At 40.5% G+C, this 13,736-nt stretch overlaps 1 protein-coding gene across 1 annotated transcript; it reads right to left on the reverse strand.

Moving 5' to 3' along the window:
• Positions 1–513: 513 nt before the first annotated feature.
• On the reverse strand, positions 514–10,265 carry LOC111234237 (glutathione hydrolase 1 proenzyme-like). The gene is made up of 13 exons (XM_022762203.1): positions 9,956–10,265; positions 8,223–8,427; positions 7,826–7,956; positions 7,635–7,724; positions 7,193–7,385; positions 6,945–7,105; positions 6,271–6,420; positions 4,130–4,266; positions 3,391–3,578; positions 3,163–3,290; positions 2,451–2,563; positions 2,213–2,326; positions 514–1,211 (listed from the first exon to the last, which is right to left on the reverse strand). The coding sequence occupies exons 2-13, from the start codon at positions 8,387–8,389 to the stop codon at positions 1,065–1,067; spliced, it is 1,719 nt and encodes a 572-aa protein (XP_022617924.1). The 5' UTR covers positions 8,390–8,427; positions 9,956–10,265; the 3' UTR covers positions 514–1,064.
• Between the last annotated feature and the right edge of the window lie 3,471 nt (positions 10,266–13,736).

Here is a 13,736-nt window from a genome sequence, read left to right on the forward strand (position 1 = left end):
CAGATAAATAATCCAATCACACTGGTAAAGTCCTTCATTTAATTTAAAATAAATATATAGTTTTTATCACATGTGAACCAGTCAGTTGTTGCAAAAAGCTAGTAAAGGCATTGTAATTTGACACATTTATACATTTCAGTAATTATGTAACACACTTAGATCCCAGCAGAGAAAAGAGGAGTCCTGAATCCCAGTGGTGGCAGTGAGCAGTGACAGCTGTAATGTTGTTAAGAGGTCATTACAGGCCATTGCACTCTGGGTTGTGGGAAATTACTGTAAGTCATTATGTATGTGCTACAGGACTGTTTGTCCCTGAGGAGTTGTACAGTAATCCTTCATTTTAACAACAGCTCTGTTTGCTGTCACCTCACATGAACAGTCCCAGTGAAATATGTTAAAGTTTTAATTGACTGAAATTTGCTATTTAAGTTCCCTGTTAGTTTTGGTTGATTTTTTTTTTCCTGTTGATGTTTCCTTTACTAAGAGTTCAGTTGTTAGTGATTACTGTAGACATCACATATTGTATTTTTAATGGTCAGCAATAATAGGAAACAGCTTTACACAGCTGATGATTTACAAAAGTGCTTCATAAATAGATAAAAATCATAAACACAGTGTAAACTGTTTCTGCAGTGAGTAATGATTTCAACATTAACAGGTAGCTCTGTTTTCTTATTTCACTTTCAACTTAGAAGAAACTTGAATGGCAACAAAGCTATACTTCAAAATAATTCCCTATGACTTGTGCATGTCTTAATTACATAAAAAAGATGTGGTGACACAGAAATACAGCAGACACAAGAGTTGATATTCCGAAACAATTTCAGACTGAGGCATTTTGTTGTCAAGTTCAATAACAAGCAATCGGTCCATTTTCTCTTATCTGAGTTGCACGTTATGAAGTACGTGAACATTATTCTAACTTAACGAGAGAACAATTGGTGCCAGAGACAGCTGACGATGGTTCCTGGTTCTTTACTAAGTCTCTAATCTCTGCGCTACCACTGGAGTCAAGGTTCACACAGCTACAGTCTCTCTGCATAATCAGAGGTGTGTTTATGACCTCAGTACCCTGCAGCGTACGCCCACTTGCGAGGATCTGACTGAGCGTGGAGTCCGTCATCATGACGAACCACTGCCTGCACCACGGCTCCTGTTGATTTGAGCAACTCCGTCTCGTGGTTCTTTAACGCCAAACCGTCCAGGATGTTCTGTAAACAGGAGCATATATGAAACTGAATAGATGTGGCATCCTCTGTATGTAAAAATGACAAAATAGTCAATCAAGTGAAAACCATTCTTAATAAGTTTAAGAAAATACTGAACTTGTGATGTGCTGCTCGACGCACAATCAATGGGATATCATGAAGTCATAAGATGCTAAGTTGAGTGGTTTATATTGTAGCATTGCAAACAAGAATTCAAGCGTAGTTTGGTGGAAACAAGATCATATTTATTGTTTTGTGGTCAGGTAATTAGTCCACATCCAAGTGAAAACAGGGTTTAGTTCTCTCGTCTTTAACTTGCATAGCAGTGCATATTTAAATGTGCAGAATGAATTGCCCTGGCACACAGGTAAAACATGAATTTCTAATTGGATGGTATCATCCTTTAAAGTCAGACTAAAGTGCGTTAGAGGCTGTAATTTAAGTCGTTATGCTGCATTAGAATCAGATGTGTGCACCACACTCTGTGTTTGCATTTGGTGGCTTCAACGAGGTCATCAGGACCGCAGCTATCTACTGCACAGGAGGAGCGTGAGGAGTTAAATCTGTACAGCACTTTTTTTTTTTTTTATATCTTTGCCTGATCAACAATGGGAGCTCATTAGAAAAGCTGCTGTTTGCGAATTGTATTAGGTTGTGCAAACTGAGATAAAACTCTTCTAATAGCCGACATCATAAAATTAATCAGTCAGTAATTGCCTTTACTTTGTGATCGCAGGCAACCATACATAATAACATATGCTTATTTTTAGCCAGACCACAAATGAGACTATTACCATTCCAGATCTGAAATAGTTTTCTCCTCGTTACATAATACACATCCCTGAAGGTAAATATAATGAACACTGTCCCTGGTGTCGGTCTTGACTCAGATGTAGAGGTTCTGTGTTTGCTGGGTTTTTGGTTGAAGGATTGTCTCCCTACACGCCTCTCCGCCCTGCTATTAGTCATATATATCTGTATTATTTGCTGTTTGTGACACTCACTTTGTCAAAGTCAGGCTCGGCTACGGTGGTGTTGGGACTCAGCTGGTTGTGGAGCCTTGGATCTGACACGGCTTTAGTCAGATCATAGTTGAAGAAGAGTGCATTCAGGATCACCTACATAACAGAAAACATTTGAGCCAAGAAGTGAATGTCACTGTCACTATACTAAACAGTAGTACAGTACATTGATTTATACTACAGCAGCTGGACCAGCTTCTGACTGTAGCTTGTATCTTACCTGAGCGATAGAAGTAGTGATTTTCGTCCCTCCTGAGCCTCCGACCACCATCTTAACTTTGTTCTCTTTATCAAAGAGGATGGTTGGACACATAGATGACATCGGCCTCTTCCCTTTTAATAGAAGTTGATGGTTAGGTAAGGTTAAAACACTGTCAAATTAACAAGCGTATATCTTTTGCAGCATCTATAAAAAGTACTCACCCATGAAGTTTGATGCTTTAATATGACTTTTTGTGTGGATAGATAGAGACATATCCTCACAAGTATTTTGTATTTTATATTTTTTTTAATTGAATTAATTTAGATCCCTTTGTACAGATCTGTTGTCACTGACCACTTTGCTGTTGATCAGTGTCAAACGATCCACATTACTGTAAATCTACTTTTGTTCAATGCTGTGAAAAGTAAGACTTCCGAAGGGGATGAATACATTGGATCAAATGTATTTTAAGCCGCTTCACACAAAACAGTATTTAAAAGCTTAAAACATATCGACTTACATTCTGACCTCTGTGTGACCTTTAATCAGCCTGCTGATGAAAAACCAATCTTTATAACAGTTTTAGTGTTTTTGAGGATCCTTGTGTGTGTGTGTGTGTGTGTGTGTGTGTGTGTGTGTGTGTGTGTGTGTGTGTGCGTGTGCGTGTGCGTGTGTGTGTGTGTGTGTGTATGTGTGTGTGTGTGTGTGTGTGTGTTGGTCTTAATCTAACCTGGCCTGATGAAGTTGTTCGGTGAAGGAGGCACTCCAAAGCCGTTTGTGATGAGCGGGGAGCTGAAGTCGTCCATCTCATTGTTGAGAATTATCCCAGTTGATCTTGACATGACTTTGGAGCCCAAACTGCAGGAAGACAATAACCATGAAGACATCAGGGGGATTAGAGATACATACTAGCTAATATTTATAATGATATTCATCATTGCCAGTTAGGAGGTCATACTGTTGGTTGATGGTGCTGGTGGCTGCCACAGCGCTTCCGTCCTCTGCTACTACAGAGATATGTGCGGTCCCGTGGTTTTCAGGCAGGTAAAACTCAGGCTCATAGTAGTTCATGTGATGTGTGGTTTCATCTGTAATCTTTCCACGGAGCTCATCGGCATAGAAACTCGAAGTCATATTGTGAATGAGCTTTGGGCGAGAAAGTGGGACATAAACATGATTGATTTCTCTAAAGACAAATTGCTTCTATATACATATTGTACTCTATACAGCAGCTGAATGTACGCCAAATTGGTCTCCTAGAAATTACATTTATATACTACTAATTTGCAACAGCAAATAACCTGCATTTGGAGAGAGTTTCATTTGTCTCGCCAAATAAAAGCATTTTTGTGGTTATATTTAGGCAGCACTTGATTTGGGTTGGGCAAAGATCCTCAAGATCCAAAGATCCTTAACTCCTTAATTTTGGTTAAGGTTAGATTACAGTGGACTTGTGTTGCAAACCAGGCTATATAGTGCAGTACTTCACACAATTCCACACAATCTGGCAGTACAAATGTGATTTGTTTAAATTTAAACAATTCAAAGCCACTATATATGTGAAGATTTGTGTTGTAAATTTGAGAATGTCTGTCACTGCCATTCCCTTTAAAAACATGTTCAAGGTTACTGCGTCATTTCCCAGAAACTAAAACCATCCATTTAATTGTTAAATGAGTTTTGAGCCATGACCTTACATCTGTAATGTTGAGAAACCTCGGATCTCCAAGTAAGGTCCTCTTGGCATAAGCAAAACGAAAGGCCTCCACGATGCGATGGTAGGTTAGGATCTTTTTCTCTGTGCTTGCCATACTATCTGAGGTGAAGTTGTACCCTGTAGAAAACACAACAGTCATCAGTCATTTTAAACCACAGCCTCGTTCATCCCTCTTCATTCAGACGGCTGTTCAGGTAGGGAAGGAGACAGCTAAAATGGACTTGACCCGGCCTGTTCCTGTGTTTTTATTTAGTCTAAAAGCTGCTGTGACCCGACCGCGGGTATTAGCCTGAGCTGACAGCCACAGAGGGAAACCAGAGGAAAGGCTCAGGGAACCAGAGAGTTTTTGGTTTGATGGGTTTCAGCTGTCGGACAGAGACAGGAGTCACGGTAAATTATCAGGATGAAAGTTTTTTGGGCAGTCACTGAAATGTGTGAGTGAAGCCTCCACCACTCAACTGTATCCAATTAGAGGTAAATGTTTGAGATTAGTGTTAGTATGTGAGGGCAGGAGGCCACTGTGAGTGGGTGGTCAGTCAGAGGGATGGGAAAGTTCAGGGAGATTAATTATTTTAGAAGGAAGTTTCTCATCTAATCCTCAGAGGCAGAAACTGTCACTGTACTGAAAAGTTACTGAAGAGCAAAGACAGCTTGGAGTTCCTGCAGTCAACACAGGAGCAAGCTAAATCAGACAGATAATGGTGTACACAGAAATGATACTGTATGACTGATGAAAATGATGATAGACCAAGGTAGCAATGATTTGAGTAATAACATGTTCATGAACTTGGTTAATCAGACTTGAGCCTCACAGCTGTGATGACACAGACAGCAATTATTTTTGTAATCACTTCAGTCAAACAAGAAACCTTGTGTCAGGCCTACAGAGTAGGTCTTAAATTTGATAATATTCGAATAACTTATTGCTTTGCGTCAGTTTGAGGCACCATGGGTTTGTGTCAGCATCAACAATCAAACAAGTCACACTATCTAAACTATGTCATTATCAGTGTCTGTCACTGTCACAAAGATTATTCAAATTAGCTTTCTGTGCTCCCTCATGTCTGTGGCATCGCGTCATGTTGCGCTTCAGTTGGGGGAAAATCACGGTCAGTGGAGCCCAAAGCCGAACCGGCGGCTTGATGAGACCATACTGCTCTGAGCTAAACGCTAACATCAGCATGCTAACAAGCTCACACTGACAATGCTAACATGCTGTTTAGCAGGTAGTGCTTACCATGTCCACCATCTTAGTTTAGCATGTTAGCATCGTAAGAATTTCTCATTAGCACTAAACACAAAGTGCAGGTGAGGCTGATGGTAATGTCGTTCATTTTGGATATTTGTTTATGAACCAAAGTTTTGGACAAATTAAAAATTTTGATCTCACAACACCACAACATGAAAACTCCAGGGATCGCCAAAGTGATTACTAAAATTATTATTCATCCTGTGGTGAATAAATGAATGTGCCAAATATCAAGGTAATCTGTCCAATAGTCACTGAGACATTTCACTCTGAAAATCAAATTTCAGCCTGCTGGTAGTAATAGATGAAAAGTCAGTATCACCAAACTACTGGCGATCTATAGATAGTGGAGTTAGTTGTTTTTTTTGTTTGTTTTTGCTGGATAATTTAAAGTTTTTGACATGCTGGTGATGCTACATAGAAGGCAGGATCACGAAAGTCATTGTGGTTCATCCTCTCATGACCATGAAAGTAAAATATCTCGGATAGAAGGATGTCTGACCACAAGAAGTCACTTATCAGCAAATGTAAACATCCGCTATGTAGGTCAACGTTATTTTATGTAACAGAACAACGAGCAGTGCTGTTGGTTTGTTTGGTAACGTTTTTGTTTACAACCTAAATTATATCTGCTGCAGTCATAATGGATGAATGTAGTGTTTCACAATATTGCGTAAGGTACGCTTAGGTAACTCAATGTCGACAAAGCTTTGTATTTTAAGAGTAGATTTACCTGCTGCTCACAGAGGAGTCCTCTCTGAGGGTGACTGGCAAAGTGAAGGCAGCTCACATTAAAAAAGCACATTCTCTCCCACTCGGGGTGTTTTGTTTTTTTTTTGTTTTTGTTTTTTGGACTCAGCATGCAGGCTTACCATTCAAGATGTTTAATATCAGTGAGAGCACAGGGCCGCTAGCGGGGGCATTGGGAACAGCCATGATGTACTCCCCCACAGTCACCCTTAAAGGATTCTCATCCAAGAGAGGCTTATAATCCTTCAGATCCTCCATTGTGATGATACCGCCTAAACACGGATTGACAAACACTGTGAATGCACACTTGGACAGAACTGGAAATACAAATCCTCCTCACCATGGAAATTAGATGTGCAGAAGGAGGTGTGTGTTATGTATTTTATTACATATCCAGAAGTCCTTTCAGCAAATGACTTTTAGTGATAATGGCACTCGCAATAGTGATGATAACGATTATGTCATTTTGCTTCGTGGGAACAGAAACATGATCTAATCTGCATAAATAGCTGTTTTGATTGTAAAATAAAGATTAAAAACATGACTCACTTTGGGAACTTTTTCACCACAGATCACAAAAGCTGAAACCTGCTATTGCTACTATTTATAGTAGGATTCAATTCAATTCAGCAGCTTTTCTATAAATAATATATGATGTCATGTTATTTGGTTATATAATCTATGCTCATCCGTTTTCCTACTTTGAATAAAAGTAGGATCAGGTAATATGAAGACTGTCTATTTGAACAAAATATACAAGGTTTCTTAGGCAATAAAAAAGAAAGAAAAACACTACCTGCTGCCTGAATATCTGTCACAAGGTTCTGAGCCAGTGGTCCGTCATAGAAAGCATCCGGACCCTCTTCAGCTATTTTCTTATAGGTTTCTGCAAGCTTGGTAAATGTAATGGTCTCATTTTCTTTCAGGACGTCACCATTTTTCCCACAAAACACTTCACTGAAATAGAAGAAAAGGATCATTTGAAGACAGTGATGAACAATGTTTTAAACCAATAAATACTTTGATTCAGTCGACGCCTCTCACCATAGAGCTTTGTCCTTGATGATGGTTTTCTTGTGCCTGGACACAGCAGAGGCAAGTGCCCTGCCCAAAGGAAAACCTTTTTCCGCAAGATGAATACTTGGCTGGAACAAATCTTTCCAAGGCAGTTTACCATGTCGCCTGTGTGCCATCTCGTAACCTCGAATCTCCCCCGGTACAGCAACAGACAAACCTCCTACCAACCACAGAAACCAAGGAAACAGAGCCTGATATCATTTCTTCATAAGTTATTTGGACACTATTTCAGCACACTGTTACAATTTCTGTTCAAATACTGTATTCCAACTTAAGTTTCTTTGAGTATATTCACTCTAACACTAATCTTTCTTTTCTTTGTCACTATGACAAGGTCATCGTAGTTCATGATAAGAGCTTCCCTTCCATTTCTCCTCCATCATTTCTGATAGCAAAAGTTAAACATTACCTTTCTGGGATAAATCTGTGCTGTTCCCAAACATGTTCTCTGTTGCATTGCGTGGAGCAGTTTCCCTGGCATCAATGGTCTCAACTTTACCTGTGCATAGGTCACAAGTTAGGGAATACATTTGGGATCCAGATTATCTGGGTTACATGGCTTTGTTGTGTCAGTGGGAAAGTAAACAACAGAGGATGTACCAGTTGTTGCGTTGTAGATGGTGAAGAAAAGTCCTCCTCCAATGCCCATGCTGTGAGCGTTCATGAGGCCAACACACAGTAATGCAGCTATAGTGGCATCCACTGCAGATCCGCCTTTCATCAGTATGTCTCTGTGGCAAAATGAATCATAACACACACACACACACACACACACACACACACATGCGGGAAGGGAAGGGGTGGAGGATCAGGTTTTCCATTTAAGATCTTAACACCTTGTTCAGGCGAGGCGTACAGTAAATGAATTCATAATAAAAAATGTTATGAGTGTATGTGCGTGGGCGTGTCTGCATATGCAAGCAATGTTGAAGCATCTGTGCTTTAGTATGTTTGCATGCACGTATAAGTTTTTTCCGTTGTGGAAGCGAGCTCTCACCTGCCGACCTCTGAACACGGCCCAGCATCTGCTGCCACGGCTGCCTTCAAGTACATGTGTTCACTTGGGTGCTTCCTCCTCCCCACACCGAAGAAAACACCCACAAAAGTGGCAACCGACGCCAACAGCAGCATCGCCAGTGCCACGATTATTGTCTTCTTGACCATTTTTATAGCTCAGGAACAATTAATAAATTATTCAGTGCCTGTTAAGAGAAAAAAAAAACATGTACATCATTCATATCTTAAAATGTATGAAAATATATGTAAAAAAGGTTATACATATTATATCTATCCAGCCAATTCAAGTTCAGAAAAGCATCTAGACTGCAGAGTTACACATTTTTGTTGAAGGAACTTGATATGACCTGGAAAAAGAACACAAAGCTCCACTTTATTCCTTATGTCAGAAAAAAATTTAGATTCATGTTTAAGTTTAACTGTCACAAAAATGGGGACAGGTATTACTCTGTGGAATATTATTTTCCTCGTCAGGCCAAAGCAGTTAAGAATATTACGCCAGAGAGATTTTTTCTGTTCACTTCCTGCCCGGCCGGACTGAAGCTGAACATCAGCTTGTTACCAGGAAGCTGCATCTGTGTGTCCTGTGACCTCCTCCTCACAGTTTGAAAACCTCTGGACTAAAACAGATGGCTTAAAATAATTACTGAAAAAAAAACCAATACATAGATTGCACTGTGTCCAATAGTGTTTATAATGTATATTTGGTCTATTTGGTCTGTTGTAGGCAACGCACCACAGATGAAGATCCCCGGAGTCAATTTGGAGAAAATCAAGATCTCACACACCAACAGCACAATATTTCCAAGTGATGCACCCATGATCCACAAGACTGTATCCATGGTAAGTACAGCTGAGTGTGTGTGTGTGTGTGTGCGCGCACACACGCCCCGTGGGCAGCATTATAGCCCCACATCCCTCTATAAATTGTTTTACTCCCAGGTTGAAAATAAGTGCACTTCACCTATGCTGACATACACACTGCTTATCATGCTACAACGCTCTATAAGAATTTACATTGTTCAATATTTTCAAATAATGACAGATTTAATAGAGGGATTATATATATATAGTGCGCTGTTATGCAAAAATGACTGTAAACCAAACCTACTGAGTATTGATGAAATGATTGTATGAAATTTACATTTAAAATAATGTAGCCTACACAAATAACATGATTTTTTTACTGTACTGAGGTCTTGGCTAGCCAACAAGCCTCTAAATTATTGTGCTAACAAAGTAAAGTTTTCTGAATCATACATTATACTGCAGATCAGTTTTGTACATGTGACATGATCTGACTGTGAGGCAGTTAGCGTTGGCTCTGCTTTCCGCATCCAATAAGATCAAACTGAGAAAGCCTGGAGTATTTTAGCTTAATAATACCTCCAAACCCTAAAGCCTACTGTCATACAGATTCTTTGGTCTGTCAGACGAATGAGACCAGATTATGTAACAGGCAAGTGAATCAACTCAGTTGTACAGCACACCAGCTTCTGTTGCACATTACAGCCATTTATACAAATTTATCACCTGCTAAATACAAAGTGACTCCAGCAATTTAAAGTTAAAACAAACATTTTCAAGGTAAAACAACATGGAAAATTTTGAATCCAAATTTCTGTGACTCAGATTACATTTTCCTCAGACATTGTACCACCTTAACAATCGAGATTAACCTTTCCAAACATGGAAAACAATTTTCTATCTTACCTTGGTTTCTCTCGGGGCCTCAGCGACAGGCTGTTCACTGTGTGCGTTTGCCACGATCTGCAGCAGCTGATAGGTAATAGACTTTCTGTACTTCTCAATGTGTAACTATCACAAAGTCATTAAACTTTAACCCACCCCACCATAAAATACCTAATCTGTGCTCCCGATGGGGGAGAAAAAATGCAAACAAAGACAGAAGAAACCACTTGAGACTGACATTCGAGTTATCACTCAAATAATTAGTCATCTGTAGTCAATCTTCACATAACTTTCTAATGCTACCACGGAGCAATTGCATGACCTTGAAACTGAGAGGAAACAACAATCCACTGGATGAATGGTTCTTTATCTGCAGTGATATTTAAACCTATCTATGACAAAGATTAACTATCAGTAGCTACACTTTTCTGGTAGTTCATTTCAAATAGATGACATATGACTCTAGGTAGTCAACACAAAATGATAATGTCGGGCCCTGTTTCACAGGTCTAATGCAACGCAGCCCTAGAATAAATATTGGTTTTTTTCTGCATGACTGCTCACAAAACCTTTGATAGCTTAAGTTTTAAATAAAGTGCCTCCTCACCAGGAAATTGAAGGCTTTCAGGGCTGCAGGGAGAAGATCACATCTGCCATGAGGGGAGGAAAGAAGAACAAACTGCGGGGGGACAGTGTGTGAAGGGGTGCAGAGCTGGATGAGTAGGGTCAGTTAAATAAGCAGCTAGGCCAATAGGTGGAGGGCAGCGGGGACAGGACAGATGACTTTCTCAACTCTGACATGGGATCTCCGGGCTAATTATTGCAGGTAATAGAAACCCTTCTCCCACTGATTAAAGTCCCTTTTGAATTGACCCTCTAATGCTTCCAGACTGCACCCGCCCCCGAGAAGCTCCACCAATAAAAAGGTTCACAGAGAAAATGGGGGGGGGGGGGGGGCGGACAAAGTGCTCAAAAATCTAATTTGTTCAAGCTCCAGATGGCCTGAAGGTGCTCGAGGAGGAGTGGTGCATATGCAATCAGAGAAGAAGCCCCGGCAGGCAGCCTTGAAATTGTTTCCCAATCAAATAGTTATGTCTAGGTTACAGGTTATTCAGGTTAGCAGAGCTTTTTTTTCCTTTTTTTAATGGAGCATATTCAGATTCATTCATACTCTACTGAAAAACCTTTACACTTCCAGAATCAGACATTAAATGTGTATCATTGTGCAATTTTAGCTTTGAAAAGCCAAAAAGTCCTGGCAACACTTAGAACTGACAGTGATAGCACCATCCGAGGAGTCACCAGAAATGCAGTCTCTCTTTCGTTCATTTGGTCCCTGAATTGGACAATTCCAGCTGTGAAAACACTAACAGTTAATGTTTGTGTTTTCGCAGCTGCAGCCTTTTAGCTCTACTAAATATCCATAGTTAGTGACAAAGCTCCATTGCAAACAGAGACGTATGGAGCGGTATGGCATGTAGGAAAATAAGTGCACTCATCTGGGCAGCTGAACTATCACAGAGTATTGTTTCATCTAAATGAAAAGTTGATGGCTCTTGTTTGTTTTTGAGGATTACAATGACTCAGGAACGACTGACACTGACAGAAGGTTGGTTTAATAATTCCATGAAAAAAAGATTTTAATACAGATTACAGTGTCTATATGCAGATAATAATGTATATTGGACCACGTATGCTGAGGTAATTATATAATAAACATGTTGACCTGGGCATCTAGTTCGGTGCTAAACCAGTAGTTGCACTGTATTCTCTATTTCATCCTTTATTCAGAGGACGCAGAACAAAACATATTCATTGTTTTTTTTGTTCTTTATTTCTTGTGCATAATGCAGAAAAGTACCACTCACAAAGCAGCTTTTGTGTTGTCATCTTCGTCTCATTCTTCCTCCTTTTTGTCTTCTCCTGTGAACCCAGTTACTTTGGGTATATAAAGAATACATGACAAAGCCTGATAGTAAATGTCACAGCCATCTGTGCTGTAGTGGTGCGACAACAAACAGCAGGAAACGCTGGTTTATAAATCACTTCCCATGCTGGACACATGAGAGAATGAGTCTGGCTTCAGGCCTGACACTGTGCAGAGGAGGACCACCTCACCCCCCAGACCACCAGCATGAAGGGTAACAGTTACTCTCCCAGTGGGCCCATGATTCACCTTGAATTAACTGGCAGTTAGCTCATAAATCTGGCACCTGACACTGGTGTCACGAGCAGATCAGAGGAAGAATAAGCAGCCGAGGATTGAAACTAAAGATCATGGAACGTTCCTTCTCCTCGTGTTGCACATCTGCTCCTGTGCAACGCGCTTGCGGCTGCCAACACTGACAACATGCTGCACCAAAAACATCCAAGAGGTCACTGGATCTCTGAGGAGACAAAATAAAATGTTAGGTGTACAGTACGCAGCGGCAGCTCACTGAGAATTTCTTTCAACTTCTCAAATCTATAGTCAGCGATCGTAGCCTAGCGATCATCACTCACATCACTTTTAAGCCCAGGTCTTGAGCAGCTGTCTGACAATCATTTCTGGCTGGATGTGTTTTTTTTTTCAGCTATGATAATGCTGTCATGATGCAGAACCATATGCAACAAAACTCTGCCCATAAATCTTAAAATGAGGCAATGTAAATTGGTACAAACCTTGTGGTGAGGAGTCTGCTGGTTTTTTCCCCCCCTAAGACACAAAATCCTGCTTAAATCCAAAATAAAGAAAGGGCAAGAATCTAGACAATCCAAGAGACCATCGACCCAGAGAATGAGGTGGGCAATTAAATCCCTGGATCCAAATAGACAAAGCCACTGAGAGACATTAGACTTTACAAGCTTGATGTGGATGCACCAGGTGCTGAAGGACTACTCTAATTCTCTACTCTCCAGCACAGAGCTCACTACTGTTTCCATTTAGTCTGGGACGTGATATTACCTATTAAACCCAATCACAGTGGGGGTTTTGTCTGTCTGGTGATGTAAGCAGATTGCAAAACTCCACTGTTGTATCATACAGGGCTGCCAGTGGATTAGGTTTTGAGAGCTTGGGCCCAAACTCATTTCTCCTCCTCACTGCACAGAGAGATAAGGTGTTTTTAGTTGGTTAACATGATACATCTCTGTCAGCAAAAATGAACGCAGTTGAAGAAATGAGCAGTACAAGCATATCGTCTGTAAATTGTCTCAGTTTAGCTCTGATGTCGACGTTTCTTCGCCTGGAGGAAATTCTCACAGCACTTCTTTTCCTCCATATGAACACTGAAACATGTTTTGCTTGCTGTATCCATCCCTCCTGTTTATACTGGAAGAATTGGGATGGAAGGGCGAAAATATATCCCAGAGTGTATCAGAAGCTAATATGAGGGTTCAGTGATCTGAGTTAGACAAAGCACGCCGGTATCTTCCACAGTTATAGTATTTTGAATATGTTTTTGCACCTAACGAGGACTGAGGATTTTGTTCCTCATCTCTTACATTGAAAGCAACGGAGGAATCATGACAGCAGGCCAAACCTGTTTTCAATGTACATAAGGGCACTGAAGGGCTTCAGTCCAGGTCATGATGAGATACCAATTAGTAGAAAAGTAGTATGACAAAAGCTACAGTTGTCTTCGCAGGCTGAGAGTTTCAAGTCTTCCTCACCTGTGCTCACACCCAGCTGTGATGACCACAGCAGGGTGAGACGTTAAACCACTGAAGGGCAGCTGTTGTTTTGTTGGCTCTGTGGAGACGTATCACCACCGATCCACTTGTTTTAAATTGTAGCTCTCTGCTGTTCAAACTCACAGGTCAT

This window comes from Seriola dumerili, unplaced genomic scaffold (assembly GCF_002260705.1).
Source record: "Seriola dumerili isolate Sdu_G_001 unplaced genomic scaffold, Sdu_1.0 BDQW01000442.1, whole genome shotgun sequence".
NCBI classification, from domain to species: domain Eukaryota; kingdom Metazoa; phylum Chordata; class Actinopteri; order Carangiformes; family Carangidae; genus Seriola; species Seriola dumerili.

Bases quoted from the DNA above. Each gene is read 5' to 3' on its own strand.
- LOC111234237 (XM_022762203.1), bottom strand. From the start codon at position 8,389: ATGGTCAAGAAGACAATAATCGTGGCACTGGCGATGCTGCTGTTGGCG. The intron at 6,421-6,944 runs GTAGTGTTTTTC...ATCCGTGTTTAG, and splicing joins GACAGATATTCAGGCAGCAG to GCGGTATCATCACAATGGAG. The intron at 4,267-6,270 runs GTAAGCCTGCAT...TGTTTTCTACAG, and splicing joins GATATTAAACATCTTGAATG to GGTACAACTTCACCTCAGAT.